Here is a 15,596-nt window from a genome sequence, read left to right as displayed (position 1 = left end):
CACTTGCACTCTGCTCCTCCAGCCCCACATCTCCTTGCCCAACCACCCTGCTGTTAAAGGTGCAGTTATACAACTCCCATTCCTGTACTGACTCTGCCAGCTGCCCAGTCAGTAATTACAGCAGATTCGTATGTTCCCCCCCAGCAAAACTGCGCAGCCCAATGATACTGCAGAGCAGGTTAAGAAACTACTGTCAGCTTAACTAGAAACAGTGGTGGTTTTCTTTCCTTTTTTTCCTTTTTCTCCTTAAAAGCTTGTAAAAAACCGCAAAAGCATTACAGTGACACCTTGTGGTTACATTCCCTCATTACTTCAGCTCGGATGCTTTGCCTGCGGAAGTCTGAAGCGCCACAGGCTCTGCTATGCCTTGAGTGGCTTCTAAAACGCAGGCACAGTTACAGATGTTGTTTGCCCCCTATCACATCCACATCTAACATCGGTCTTGTCTTGGCAGCCAGCTCTCCTGAAAGCCTCTCTGTGGCGCCCGCTCACTAACTCCGCGTGGCCACCAGACTAAGATGAAGCTGCCGCACACTCCTGTGTGGAATCACAGGCTCTCATAGCAGCTCCCCTCTGCAGAGGCACTGCAGAGTAGGGGACTGATCTCAGGTGTTGATACCCCTGTTATCTGAGAATAAGAATCTGATTTGCCAGGAAAAATAAAGCTGTGGTTCAAGAATTAGTGCTTTCCATGACCTTCCCCAGGTGAACCGGCTGTTTGCACCTGCCTTTGCCTGCACCAGCTGAACTGGCAAGAGGTAGCAAGCAGAGTTCGTGACCTACCGCCACTGCCCACTAACGGCCTACGGCCTTTTTTCAGGGTTGACCAATAAGTCTAACAAGAACACTCGACCCAAGGAGAAAAAGACGAATAACGCCTGTCGGCTTTGCCTACAGATGACTTTGCCTAACAAAGGTGGACTGCCCTGGGAGTAATATCAATCTTAAAGGTAGCCTGCATTTCACTCAGCTGGAGAAGCTCTTACCCAACCCCCTGCTATTTCAGCAAAACCCATTTACAGGCAGAACGATCACTCCTCACTCAACACCCCAGCTCCTGGATGGAGAACAGCAGGCCCCTCTGCAAAGCTCTCTCCGGATTGAGCTGTGCAGGTAGGAAAGAACAAGAATTTCTGAGCTGAAAGAAACCCAGGCCAGAGGCAAGAAGGACTCGCCGCGAGCTGCCCACGCCGCAATGAGGCTTTAGGCAGCACACAGCCACGAACACCTCCAGGCACCTGGCGGTCCAGAGGGAAAATTCCCCTGAGGAAACACCAGCTGCAACCCCACTACAGCCCTCGCACGGCCAACGGCTGCCGCAGGTGACCGTTACCGCGCCCCTCCCCCCGCGGGGCGGGGCGGGGCCGCTCGCACCGCCCCCGCAGACCGTTGCCGCTTTGCTGTAGAGATGGTGCTGCAGCTTCCCCGGCGGGTCAGCCGCGGGGCAGGCAGGCTGTGGCTGATGGGTAACTTTGGCTATTGACGCTGGAATCTGACAGAAAATACTGCACCTAATCCCAGGTTCTCTAGTTAAACTGTCATGGAATAAATCTGGCTTTTTTTCTTCAAGTGTTTGATTTTCCCACCCCCCACCTCCCCACACACACATTTCCTCAGTGTCATGATGCTGAGCAGAAGTCATTGCTGCATCACCTGCTACCCTGTTTATTCACAGGTGTCATCAGTGGGGACAGTAGCTCTTGGGGAGCTCAGTTTCTGGGTAAACTGGGTCTCAACTATAGAGGCAGAGTTGTATAGGCCAAAGGGCCAGCTGTATGGAAGAGTTGCTTGTGTGGAGGCAAAGGCATTTGCTTTCTCCTGACACAGCAGTAAATGTTTTAGTGGTGTCTTATTTTCAGAGACTATTTCTTGACAAATAATCCTGTAGGAATCTAAAACAGTTGTGTGTTTTCAAAAGCTCCTTTGTGGAAGTGGCCTTGTGGTGGTCTGTAGCTGTTTCTTACAGTGAATTTCACATTGGTTCTGTTCAGATAGCTGGCAAGTGATTTTCCTTCCACTCCACAAACACAATATGGAATTTCAAAGTTAGTCTGATTTCGTTTGCTTCGACTTTCATCAGCAAGAAAGGTTCTGTAACTTCTGTCTAGCAAACAATCCTCTTGATTAGGCGGAAACTGGATGAAGACCTTCTGACCTTCTAAAAACTGCCCCCAGAAACTCTTGACCCATTTGTGAGCAAAAACATGCTGTTTCACTATCTTCTTTATCTTTCCAGGTAAAAGTCTGCATGTACTATCCATTTCCAAAGAGCAGGGTCAGGAACCTGCAAGGTAAATCTGAAATACTAGATTTGTAGGTTTAAAAAAAAGAGAAAAAAAGTGCACCTTTATTTCCCTGTGGAGAGAAAACAGTAGTATTTCTACATACAAAGTGTGCTGTGATGTTTTTTCTTTTTTTTCCCCTCCTCCACCCTGCCCAGATTACCAGCTGCGGCCCTGCTACAGCCCGCGCGCCGCCAACGGCTCCTGCCCCGCCCGCTGCCGCAGGAGACCATTACCGCGCTCCGCCCCTCGCGGGAGGAGCGGGCGCGAGCGGCCCCGCCCCTCGCAGACCGTTGCCGGGCGCAGACGCCGCCGGCGGCAGCCGAGTCCGCACCGGTCTCGCCATGCTGCCCGCTCGCGGCCTCGAGACGGCCCCCTACAGCTACTGCAGCCAGCCCCGCGCCTTGCCCTCCCGGCCGAGGTACCGAGCGCCGCCTGACGCCGCCGAGCAGTGAGTGCCGGTAACGGGCGGGCGGGCGGGCCGGCCGCCCGCTCCCTCCCTCCCCCGGCCGGGTGGGCCGGCCCTGCCCTCACCTGCCGCCCCGCCGCAGCGCGCACTGCCCCGGCTCGGCTCTGCTCGCCTGCCGGCGGCCGTGAGGCAGCTGGGCCGTCCTTCTGTGCGTGATCGGGGCCCCTCTGGTGCCCTTTCAGCGCCATTGTTGCTTGCCAAAGTGTTAATGTTTGGGCTGCGGCTCTGTAACCACAACTGTCCGTTCTTGATGTTGCAGAGAGAAGGAACCTGTTCGATACGCAAATCTCATGTATGACAGGAGAGTGGTGCGCGGCAACACTTACGCCCTTCACGTCATACCTGTGGTATGTTTTTTTTTATGCGGATTGTACTACAGCCTTCTTGAAAAGTAAGAATTAGTGCAGGAAAACAATTGCCGATTAATAGCTTTAACTTGATGCTATAACTTTCTGAAAAATAGTTCACGCAGTCACAGGCTCTCCAGTTAAATTATCATGTAATTATTTCCTGCTTTTGTTTAAAGGACTGACTTCTCCATGAACTTTGCTGGTTTGGGGGGATTTTTTTCTCTCTTCAAGTGACTTTTTTTTCCCCCATTTCTTTACAGTCATGCTATTGAGCACAAGTCATCACTGCATCATCTGCTGCCATATTTATTCACAGATGTCATCAGTGAGGATAGCAGCTCTTGGGGAAATTAAGCTTTTGGGTGAACTTCAGCTTGCCCTACTGTAGAAGCAGAGCCATATAGATCATAAGGCCAACTGTATGGAAAAGCTGCTTGTGTGAGGCAAAGGCTTTTTGTTTCTTCTGATGCAGTAAATGTTTTAATGATTTTTATTTTCAGAGAATATTTTTTGACAGATAAATTGATCATATAAGAATTGCAACTTTGTAGGAATGTCATTGTGTTTTTCTGTAGCTGTTTCTTACTGTAAATCTCACATTTGTTCTGTTTAAAAAGTTCAAAAGTGATTTTCCTTTCAATCCCCAGACCCAGCTTGGAATTTAAGTTACTCTGGGTTTCTTTTGCTTCATCCTTCATCAGCAAGAAAGATTCTCTAATTTTGGTCTTGCAGACAATTTAGTTGAAAATAAGAGAGAAAATTGGACTTAAGTCCGTCTGACATTATAAAAGCTTCACCTGGAAGCTCTCAACTCATTTGTGAACAAGAACATGCTATTTTAATATACTTTATCTTGCAAATAGAGTTCTGTATGTAACACCTATTTCCAAATAGCAATTGATTGCTTTTAGTGTGTTCCTGTTATTATATGCCTGCAGGCAGTGTACTGTGATAATTTCATTCCCTACAGTCCTTAAGGTACCTGACAGTTTAGAGTCAGGACCCTGAAAAGCAATTCTGAAATTGTAGATTTGTAGGATAAAAAAAAAAGTCTTCCTTTACCAGTAGAGATAAATTAGTAACATTTCTACATATGACGCTTATAGGGGTTTTTTTTCTTTTATTTTTTCCCTACTCCCTGCCTAGAGTACCCAACCAGATCCTCTTGAAATTCAAAGGCAGAGAGAAGCACGGAGAAGAGCACTGTCCAGAAAACGAGCAAAAGAGCAGATGCAGCCAAGAACACCTGAGCCTGTGGAAGGCAGAGAGCATGTTCATGTGCAGACAGGTAAAGGCTGAAGAGATTTAAATTTCATCTGAAAACAAAAATGTGCTGATCCATATTCGCCTACTAAATTCATGATGCAGTTGGTAGCATCACCTAGAGTTAAGGTTCTCTTATTTTGTTTATAACCTCTTATTGTTAGTTGCATTTAATATGAGTAAACTTTGCTAATTAGAGTGAGATTTTTCCAGAGTTGTTTTTTCAATTTTAAGTGTACATCCTTGAACACATGGCAAGACTTCTTCATTTACTCTTTCTTTTACCAGTATCATCAGAGATGTTTGGTATATGCCTCAAATCAAGGGGTTGTTTCACTATTATTTTTGCATAAGGATGCAGTCTTATTTAAGAATAAGACTACAATTTAAAAATTACAAAAAACCCCCTCTAATTTAGAATAGGGAACTAGCCCTCATGTATTTGTAGGGAAAGGATGAAATTTGGCAGTGAGGTAATTGTGAGGTGATTGTAAAATTGGCCTGTGCCCCTCTGAAAATCATTTCAGATTGGACTGACTTATACACTGGGAAAACTGCTGTGGCACAGCTTCTACATCACTTCCTACCTTCACCATTGAAATACCACTGGACACAGAAGGAGATTATCTAGTGTGGAAGTTCTGGTCTCTTACTCTTTTCGTCTCTGGTTCTGGTCTCTTCTCACTGATTAATGCTGGTAAACTTACATACTCCACAGCCCTTACTTGCTGAGCCAGGCTATCTGTCCCTACAGTAGGAGACAGACAGGTATTACTCAAATCAAGCACATACCACTGTATATGTGTGGTTATCTCAAGGACACTGTTTTGCTACATACAACAGAAAATACATGTTTTCAAAGTAGCTGGTTTAAAGAAATACAATGAGTGTCCCTTTTTGCACTTTCCTTATCCCAGTTGACTCTACCACAAACTATTTTTTCTGCAAGGCGAACTGTAAGGGTCTAGACTCACACTTTTGAAACCTGAGTGAAATGTCCTTTCAGGAGCCATTTCCCAGAGGCGCAGCAGACATTACAGAGAATGTAGCATCAGAGGGCCTATGAGGAAAACTGATGTATGTTTTAAATTGAGGGTTTTTTTTAACTGTGTAGAAGTCTTTTTACTGTGCACCCTGTGATTATAATTCACCCTGTACAGTCATCAGGAATAGTCGTGAGTTTAACTAAGCAGAAACTAACTTACAGCATTTGTCATGATTTTGCTTTCTAGAGCTATATTTGGAAGAGATTAGTGACCGTATAATAGAAGTTGATGTGGAGTGTCAGACAGATGCATTTCTGGACAGAGCACCCACTCCCCTCTTCATACCAGCCAAAACTGGAAGAGATGTGGATACACAAATAGAAGAAGGAGAGGTATGAGGCAAAGTCTGATTCACAAGCACTATCAAAAAATGTATCCCATATGAAACAAGCTTCCTATGCAAAATGGGGGCAGCAAGTACAGGAATTTCTACTGACAGAGCATATTTAAAAAAAAAAGATTGTCTCCATAATCTGCTGCAGGTTAACTGCAAAGTTAAGGTAGGTGCTTACTGTTCTGCTGCTTTCAGCTAAGAACTGGCATGTTGAGAAGTGCTCTCCCCTGTAGAAAAAGCATCTAGGCCAAGAGGGCTTGGCAAGAGGGAGGCAAGCAGAAAGTGGGCCCAGGCCAGCGCTCTGCCTCTCCCTGGCAGCCTCCAGAGTGGCTGTAAGGGGGGTGTGCGGTGTTGCAGGATGTGTGTGAGAGGCTCAATCTCCTGCCAGCCCACCCATCATTTGGCTCCCGGCTGTGTTTGTGCTTCCTGCCAGAGCTGGCAAGGGGCCCCCACCTGTACAACTCAGCACTGCCTTGAGCACAACGCTTTGCTCATTCTCCTCTCCTGCTGTGCTGTTAAGAGGGATTGTCATCAAGGGTCATTTGTGTCTCTTTCCCTGACTGCCATCCTCAGTTGTTTGACTTTGACATTGAAGTCAAGCCAATGCTGGAAGTATTGATTGAGAAGACTATTGAGCAAGCTTTGCTGGAAGTCATGGAGGAAGAAGAGCTGGCCAATCTGTGGGCACATCAGTGTGCATATGGAGAACTGCGTAATGCAGAGCTGGCCGAGGTGCAGCGCCTGGAAGAGCAGGAGAGGCGATACAGAGAGGAGAAGGTAGGAGCAGCCAAGAGCAAAACGGGCCACCTGAATGCTCGCGGTAAGAGAGACAACGGTTTCCAGCAGTGAAAGCCAAGCTGTGGAATAAGTCAGCTTTGGCCCAGAGGGTACTGTCCGGTTGACCACGCTTCTGAGCAGTCGGGTGCCGTCTGGCTGCCCGCTGCAGTTGGCTCTGCTGCAGCAGCAGGACGCTGGGCTGTTTCTTTGGAGCAGGCGTGCTCTAGGGACACCGGCTCAAGAGGCCAAACCTGACAGCGTTTTCCTTCTGTAGCCAGTGCCGCTGCCAGTCGAGCAGTTAGCTTAGCCGTTTGCACTACGAGAGCTGTTAAAGGGAGAGTCACAGTACTCAAAACTAAGACAGGCAGCTTCCTACCCTAAAGGTTAGGAAGTACTGAATGCATGCAGGACTGAATGTGCACACATACGTCTCAATATCTCCAAGTGTTAAGGGATCTATATTAGTAGGACCCAGTGAATAATAAACAGAAAGGGCAAGTCTTTATTATTTGCTATTCATCAGCCTTAATATATTTGGGTTTTTAATGTTTTCTTGCATCCACCTCAGTTTTAATCTTTTCTTACATTGAACAGGATATAAAATTGGAATGGTGAAAAGTTCAGGACATTATGAACCAACCTCAGCTCACCCCAAAGCTAACCATCAGCTTTATCTGCAATAACAAAGCATTGTGTCATGATATCAGTGTGTGCTAAGATAGCAGAGAGGGGTTTCGTTGGGCCAGCTGCAAAACCATTACTTTACAGACTTACCAAAACCAGAAAAGCAATACCAAAGGAATGTGTTTCCTTCTAGTCCCTGTAAATTTTGGCAATGCATAGATTGAATACAAGCCTGTTTTCAAATATTCTTTCATATGAAGAGCTTTTTGCCAAAGTTGAGGCTACAAACACTGGCAAGAGGCCATAAATTCTGGGCGGTACCTATATTTATTCCCTTGATTATGTCTTTTTTTTAATGAGTTTTATGTTGTGATCATTCTTCAAAATCTAGATCAAAGGAGTAACAACTGAAGACCTGAAAGTTTTACATACGGTATTCTCTTGTCAGGAACGCCGCATACGCCAGCAGATGCAAGTGCTGCAGAAACAGAAAGAGACCACAGAGAAAATTGCAGCTCGGGCATTTGCTCAGCGTTACTTGACTGATCTCATTCCATCAGTCTTCAACAATCTTTGCGAAAGTGGGTATTTCTATGACCCTGTAGAGAGAGGTTTGTATTTTTTTTTAATATGTGAACTGAATAAAATAACAGGCAAAACAACCCTAAAACACAGCTTACAATTCTATCACTTAATACAATGTAATAGACTTCATTTATTTAGTCATTTACACTTGTGGCTGAACAGAGTTTTCAAACTCAGATTGTTTTTAAAAACGAACATTGGCTATCTGCGCAAGCAAGCAAGACCTGACAGTTTAACTTGTAATGAGAAGAGCTGCTGTTGAATTGGTGTGAAATATATGGATGGTTAGGATTGGTAGAACATAGAAAAAAAGATCCAAATTGAGCTAAATGTATTATGATAGGACAAGCAAAGAAGTCACCTTTTTGTGTGTCATTCTGAATCTTCATTAATGATTATCAAAGCAAGGGAGAAATTACTCAGTTAAAATTAGAACTGGACTCTGAAAATAATTTCTGAGTTCTTACCTCAATGATTTCTGAGCTTTTAGAATCAACACCTTTTCTCATGGGCTACCTTGCTGCTATGTCATCAGACATTTGACTGTCAAGCTTATAAATCCCAGTGCTTAATATGGGTCTGCACACCACTTCGCATGGCCCCACGCTGCTGCCCAGACTACCGCCAGAAAACAGCTGCTCCCTCCAACATGAGTCATGTGGGCAAATGTAGAAACTGGGATTATCTTGCAAATGGAGCAGAATTTGGGGTCACTGTATACAAAGAGAATGATTTGAGAAAACAAGCAAGAACTCTTTAGTCAGAGGGACTGAACAGTTTTGGCAGACCAGAGGTCAAATGTCATTGGAAAGAAAAGCAAGAAATGTTATTCTCCTGGATTGCTCAGAATAGTTATTCTCACCTAACTAGAACACGACTGTGCATCTAACTTGTGCGTGCCTTTTGAGGGTGGCAAACTCCTTTGAAAGGCACTGAAGTTGAGAGTACTCTGGCCCAGATCCGTAAAGATGAGGAAGCTAAATAGAAGAGGGTGGAGTTAAGACACCCAGTGTTTTCTGAGAGATTTCATCTGACTCTTACAAAGCGAGCATCTTCTAGCAATGATGTTCATCCTTTAATGATTGCAGCAAATGAAAAACAGCTCCCAAGATCTTCTAATTCATCCTTAATTTTAAAAAAATTGCTTTTTCCATCAAATTCTTACAGATATTGAGACAGAATTCCTTCCATGGCTGATGACAGAAGTGGAAGAAGCATTGGAGAAGAAGGTTCTGGGGAGGACAGTGCTTGACTGTAAGTTACAAAATCCTGGGATGTAATCTGAGCTGCTTGATATTCCTAGTTGTTTTTCCCTAGTCAAAACAAATATAACATTTACAAGGTCACTGTGGGCTAAGGCAGCAGGTGTCATTTTAAAAAGAACTTCAAGTGCCCACAGCTTTTTGTGGTTTTTCTCTTTTTTTGTGAAACACTTTTAATGCTGGTAAATCACCACTGCGTATACTTAGGTAATTAATTCTCAGCTGAAATAATAAAAATGTCAGGCGTGCTGCACTACTGTCTTTCAGGTGGTTGTGTATTGCTTCCAAAATGTTCTTCTGGAGGATGCCACACATTTGGCAGAAGTAAAATGCTTAAAGGATGCAAATTGTTTTCCCTACTCTAGTAACTCTTATTGCTTGTGTTACGCAGCCAGTGCTGCTGTGCCCTTTTCCTTAGGGTTCCCTATTGTCTGTGTGCCCTTGTGGGAACAGGAAAGTTGATACTGTCTACAACCACTTGTATACCATAACAGCCTTTTAATTCATTTTTATAAGCTACCTGAGCTACAGAGTAATACGTTCATCCCAAATGAAAGCAGAAGCGACCGTGCTTGGCTGAACAATCAGGTGACCGACAGTTTCCTCAGAACAAGGGCTTACCTCCCCAGTGGTCAATAATCATGTCCTCGCTTTGGAAACGGATGAAAACATCCGTGTCCGCTTTCTTGCGGGCCAGTTCAAGAGAAGCATTTGGGTTCTTCTATTAGTCTTCAGAGGCTGCCATTGAACTACCTGAGCAGTCTGAAATCCATCTAGGATAGAAACCACAACATTATGATGAATGCATCCCTACCTTGCTAGATCAAAACACTTCTTAAACTTGCATCAAATCTTCATTCCTCTGCTTTTTCTCTTGGTGTGATTTTGGGTTGCAATTAGAATTACAACTGTACTTGTGTGCTCATTCCCTTTGTGTTTATTTTCCGTTTAACCATGATGATGAATTTCCTGAATTAAGTTAGAGTTTGGATAATTGGTCTGTTAGGTATGTTATGCTATGATATATGTACTGGTATGTACACTCAAGTATAACTTTTTGATGTAGCTTTTCTGGGGAGGGAGGGAGGAGGATTCTCTCTCTTTTTACTTAAAAACTGCTGTTTGCAACTACTAAATAAATAATCCAAGGCAAATGTTACTGTAGGATATACTAGAGATGAGAGCATACATAGTATTCCTGCTAAATATTTCCTTTTAATTTTTACAGCCAGATACCCCTGTCTTGCACCACTTCCAAGATGCACAGAACAACTGGAGCATGCAAACAAATAACAGTGGATTGCCTCTGTTCTGCAATTCACCCTCCATATTTCTTTGCTCATACCCAATCCCCCAGTGTTAAGTAAACACCATCTCTGCAACAGGAACTGCAATTTGCATTCTCCATCAGGTTTTGTAGAGCCAGATGCTGCCTTAGCTAGGTTGTTTGTGGCTGCTTCTCCCCTTACACAGAAGTATAGGAAAAGTCGAGGAGGATCCATTTTTAACCTATTTGAATGTAGAAGCTACTTAAACTTCACTGTCCAAAAGAGCTGTGAACTGCAGGTGAAAGCTTCACAGTCTAAGGAGGCTAAGTTTTTCCTCACAGAGATGGCCGTTTCTTCTTTTATATACAAAACTCAATTGTGAGTTACCAATGAAGTTTTTTTTTTTTCAGCACCTCTGCATTGTCCCATTTTCTATATTAAACCTTCATTGATTCTTTGTCTTTGTCATATGTAATATTTAATTGATGTATTTCAAAGTGATAGTTGAATTGTTGTTGTGTTAATTGATTTGGAAGCAGTATAACATTTGAAAAACGTTACAGAGGATAAACAGCAAAAATAGAGAACAGCTGCTTCACAGCTGCTTTTCAGAATGACAGAATCTTTTGGCGATGCCCATAGTTCCAGTATTTCCCACTGCCAATAGTGTCATGCTTTGTGCAGCCTGGCTAGTCCTTGTTCCTGGCAGGGTGACCTGCTCAAGCAGTGATCAAAGAACTGAGAGAGGAGAAGAACCAAACAATCTAGGTGAACCCCTTCAAATCACTCCTTTCAGGTCAAACAGCTCATTTGGTTGAAACTACAGGGCTTACAACCAACAGGAAAGGTTTTGCTGCTTCATGTATTCTTTCATTTTCAATATTATTTCAGTTTTTCTTGTTTGAGAATTAATAGGTCAGTAATACATAAAATCATTTCAAATTACAGTTTTTTCTTCATGTTTGTTAATGATGGCTTTCTCTGTTTCAGCCTTGATTCGTGCAGTGGTTGGAAGACGCTTAGGTGCCTTTAGTCGTAAACAACTGTCTGATCAGACAGAGGCACATGCTGAAGAGCCCATGTCAACAGACACAGCCCCACAGCTGGCTGGTCTGACAGAAGATGCAGGCCAACTAGCTAAACAGAAAGAAGTGACTGACCAACCTATTGTTGAGGAACAATTTTTGCCTCATATCTTTCTTCAGTTAGAGGAATCAGATCAAGCAGAAATGGAGGATTTTGAAACTGAGGAACAAGGAGGTAAGTCATCAAGTTGTTGGATAAATGAAGATGAATAGCTTAGCCAAAGGAAGAGATTAATTCCTGTCTATTTACAAGGATCGTGCCCTAGCCATGCTAAAGGATGAATCCAAACAACAGTTGAGCCTTAAAGCATGTTTTCGAAATGTTGACGTTGCTGATTTCAGACTATACCATACCCCCTGCTAGAAGGATATGAGAAGGACACTGAGAGCATTCTAATAACCTTTGCAAGTGCTTTGATCACATTTTCAGAACAGAGATTTCCTTATTTTGCCTATTTTGAAAGGTAACTATTATGGCACTTTTTTTTCTAATCACGTTAGTCTCTCCCCTCCTGGCAAACTTGGCTGGGCATCTCAGCAGGCAAGGGACAAAAGGCTGTTGTTCCCAAAGCTGTTCAAGCTCTCAGAGTTATGTGCCACCAGGACTTTTTGTGGGTACAAAGTGCTCCTCATGCTGCCGACCCTACAGCACTGCTGAGGGATTCGAGTCATATGCTAAGTCCAGCCTCAGTTTTGCTTCAAATCCCCCTTTCCTGCTGAGCTGCTGCAAAGGTACCTGGCACAACTGGCAAAATGCACCCATGCTGCCACAGGCACCTGGTTATTTGCCAGCCTGCTTTCCCCAGGGAGCAAACTCATAAAGATACATCTGTGCCCCAGTGTGGCAACATTGTTTCCTTCCAGCTAAACCTGTGGAAAAAGTGCCACCTTGTCAAAACTGCCTTCTGCTACCTCTTCTCAGCAGTGCAGAAGACACCTGTACTAACCTGGTAGGTCAGGTCCAAGTCTGAAAGTGAGACTTCAGAAAGGACTTATGAAGAGACAAGTAGCTGCTCCACATCTCATATTCTAAAAAAGGATGTCCAAATTTTTTCCTGGTCCATTTGTACATCTGACTTCAAAGGCATACCTGCCTTTCCTTCATCCCGAGCTAGGACAGCTGATGATAACCAGTGCAGCTGCTGCTTATGTCGAAAAGCTCCCTTGGAAGGTGTTGTGTATTTACTTCTGCTTTTCAGCTACTTAAAGAGATAATGAAATGTCACTAACAACAAATCTGCTCAGTGGTTTGAGCCATAGCAGATCTGAATGTGTTAAACTGAATGTTTGTACTCAGATAGTACAGACTGTAGATAAATTGACTCATGGATACTTTCTAAAAATGGAATATTCTTCTAAACTCCTCTTCTGTTTGCTAAATTCTGAGTATTCCAACATACTCTGCTTGGTTTTTCATTTATCATTGATTCCTCAAAGCATCCAGCAGTTTATGTTATGTGCCTGAAACTAAGATAGCCACTGCTCTGTAAATTTGTATGTGAATTTCTAAGAAGAATTTATTTTTATGATACGCAAGACTGAAAGTGAAGGCTTGAACTGAAAATCTGGTCCAGACATTGAAGTCAGTGGGAGATTTTCCTCAATTTCAGTTGGACCAAGATTTCACACTGTTTTTGTTCCCATGATAGAGACTCTTGTCATGACTTCACATAAAATCATTCTCATTCTGGCTAATTTTATCTGGACATAAATAAAAAGGCATTGAGATGTGGTTCATGAGAACTGTAAATGTCTCAGCTTCTTTCATGGAACATTGTATGTCAGTTTTAAGGATTCCTCATTACTGAATGGAGATGTTTTCTCCTATCTTTGCAGGAGACATACTATAGCCTGGAGGACTGCCATGGATCACTTCTGAAAAGATTCAAGCAAACAAATGCTGACTTGAATATTTGTTTTTTAAAACGTTACAAGGGGGGAAGTGGTCACCTGAAATATTTTCATATTTGTTACTTCTGCTTTGTGTTTTGTTGCTAGAAAATTTACTTTAAATAGATTGTGGCATTAAATAATGCAAAGTATATAAAATTATATTCTTAAATTATTGTGAAAAGAATTAATGAATTGCATGCACTGCATTTCTACTTCATTAGAATTTATGAATACAACCAAAGCCTGTAAATCATATTATAATGTAATGGTTGTACTTTTGGGAAAAGAAAATATTGTTAGGGTTTTAATATAGTCTTTCTTTCCAGTCTGTGACCTGCAATGATCCATCCTAATCTTTCACAGAGTAAAAGTTTCTTTGATGGAAACACTGTTACAAGACAACCCTGGGAAGCTCAGAAAGAATGTCTGAACTAGGTAGATTAGGATAACTTCTATTTCTCTTTTCTAAAAAGAAGCATTCTTTAATCAAGGGCATCCTAGAACTGCTAAAGCCCTAAAAGAAACATTAAATCAAAATGTTTTATTTCTAAGTATGTAATGCCAATCTGGCAAAAGAATTGCAGGTCCATGTATCCTAAACTGAAGACCTTGGGACTTGAATTGTAAATTATTGAACTGAAGCTGTCTAGAGGTAGTCACTTAGATAAAACTTGCTTAGCATGAGTAGCTAAATTTGCTGAAGCCGTAGGCCGCACTCCTAGTTCAGTAGGAAAGGGCCCCAGAGCTGGTGCAGGCTGGAAAGATAAGGGAGTTGCAAGCAGTCTGCATTCCTGTGCTTCACACTCCGAAAGGGAGGATGTCAAGGCTTTGAAATAAGGCCTGCTTGGGCGCCAGGACCTTGGGAAACAAAGCCTCCTCTCACTGCTGAAACAATGTTAATTAAGGGGTCTGGACTGTCTCCCCCTCGTCAGGACCTTGGGAGATAACACCTACTGTCCCTGCTGGGGCAGTGTTAATTGCTGGAATTACTATCTCCCCTCGTCAGGACCTTGAGAGACAGGGGTGGGACCCGAGGAATGAAGAAATCACTAACCAATCAGTGTAAAAGGGAAAATTGCAAATCTGGCAATTTGTTTGTATAAATGCTACTTGAAAAACTGGAGGAGTGTGCTTGATTTGTGGGAAACCACCGAGCACCCAGGCTTGCGCAAGTCTGAAATAAATAAGCAAATGTCTCTCCTGAGTGTGTAATTATTGGCTTATTGCACACTGGGCAACGAATCCGCTTTTTGGACAACAGTTTTCTGGCGACCCAGATGGGACCCTCGCTGTAAAGCCTTGCCCGGATCGTCTTGCCAGTTCCCGGCGGGGAGACGCTGCTCATCGGACTCCAGCGCGCACCAACCGTTTTGTTCGGGGACTCTGTGAGCACCCTCCCTGGTCAGAATGGGTAAGCGACTCAAAGGTGCAACGCAGTAATTATTAAGAGACATTGCATAGAGGGTATGATGTAAGGGTAATTGGTTGTGGTAACCAAAGGTAAGCTTTGTACACGTTTGGACAGTGACGACTGGAGTGTACGAAAGCGTAATTGGTAAGAATGTTCTTTTAAGGGTAATAATATGGGAGCAGGACAATCAGTGGGGGTATCCTCCTGTTCTCCTTTAGGATGCATCCTGAAACATTGGAGAAAGTTTGGTGGGAATCCTTTAACAAGGAGAAAATTAAAGGAATACTGTACTCGGTGGTGGCCAATGTATAAACTGGAGGATGAGGAAAAATGGCCAGAAATGGGAACGCTAAACTATAATACAATCTTGCAACTTATGTTGTTTTGCAGAAGACAGAACAAATGGGATGAGGTCCTATATGTAGATTTGTTCTTCTCTCTGAGAAATGATCATGAAACTAGAAAAAAATGTAAGCTATTGATCTCTGACTCAAATGTGTTAATGATGATGGGAGACAAAGAGAAAATGCCTAGGTGTTGCTCTGCTTGTAGTATTGGGAAAAGATGTTTAAAAGTGGGTGATGAGGAAGAGGATGTACAATTATTGGTCTCTCCGGAAAGAGATCAAGGTAGTGTTGATAGCAGAAATAAGGGAAGTGAGGCATGTAGCCCGATTGCAGGCAGAACTTGGGCTACTCGGGCTCAACAAAATCCCGTGATTCAGGCCCCGCTGCATCAAGCAGTCAGACCAGATGGGATGCCTGTATATGTGAAGGTCCATTTTTCAACCACAGATTTAATGAATTGGAAGGAGTCTGCCGGGTCGTACCGAGAAAATCCAGAAAAGATGCATCAAACCTTTAAAATGATAATTGAGAATCATAATGCAGATTGGCGGGATTTACAGGTGCATTTAAATACTTTGCTTGCACCTGAGGAGAAAAGAA

The 15,596-nt window shown here is 43.3% G+C and overlaps 1 protein-coding gene across 1 annotated transcript; it reads left to right on the top strand.

Moving 5' to 3' along the window:
• Window positions 1–2,544: 2,544 nt before the first annotated feature.
• RSPH3 (radial spoke head 3) lies at window positions 2,545–14,434 on the top strand. The gene is made up of 9 exons (XM_026120806.2): window positions 2,545–2,733; window positions 3,011–3,098; window positions 4,248–4,389; window positions 5,597–5,742; window positions 6,318–6,521; window positions 7,594–7,756; window positions 8,898–8,984; window positions 11,251–11,520; window positions 13,182–14,434. The coding sequence occupies exons 1-9, from the start codon at window positions 2,627–2,629 to the stop codon at window positions 13,193–13,195; spliced, it is 1,221 nt and encodes a 406-aa protein (XP_025976591.2). The 5' UTR covers window positions 2,545–2,626; the 3' UTR covers window positions 13,196–14,434.
• The last annotated feature ends 1,162 nt before the right edge of the window (window positions 14,435–15,596 follow it).

Source organism: Dromaius novaehollandiae, chromosome 3, assembly GCF_036370855.1.
Source record: "Dromaius novaehollandiae isolate bDroNov1 chromosome 3, bDroNov1.hap1, whole genome shotgun sequence".
Classification (NCBI taxonomy): domain Eukaryota; kingdom Metazoa; phylum Chordata; class Aves; order Casuariiformes; family Dromaiidae; genus Dromaius; species Dromaius novaehollandiae.
Note: the sequence above shows the minus strand (reverse complement) of the source record. Positions and strands in the feature narration are given on the sequence as shown.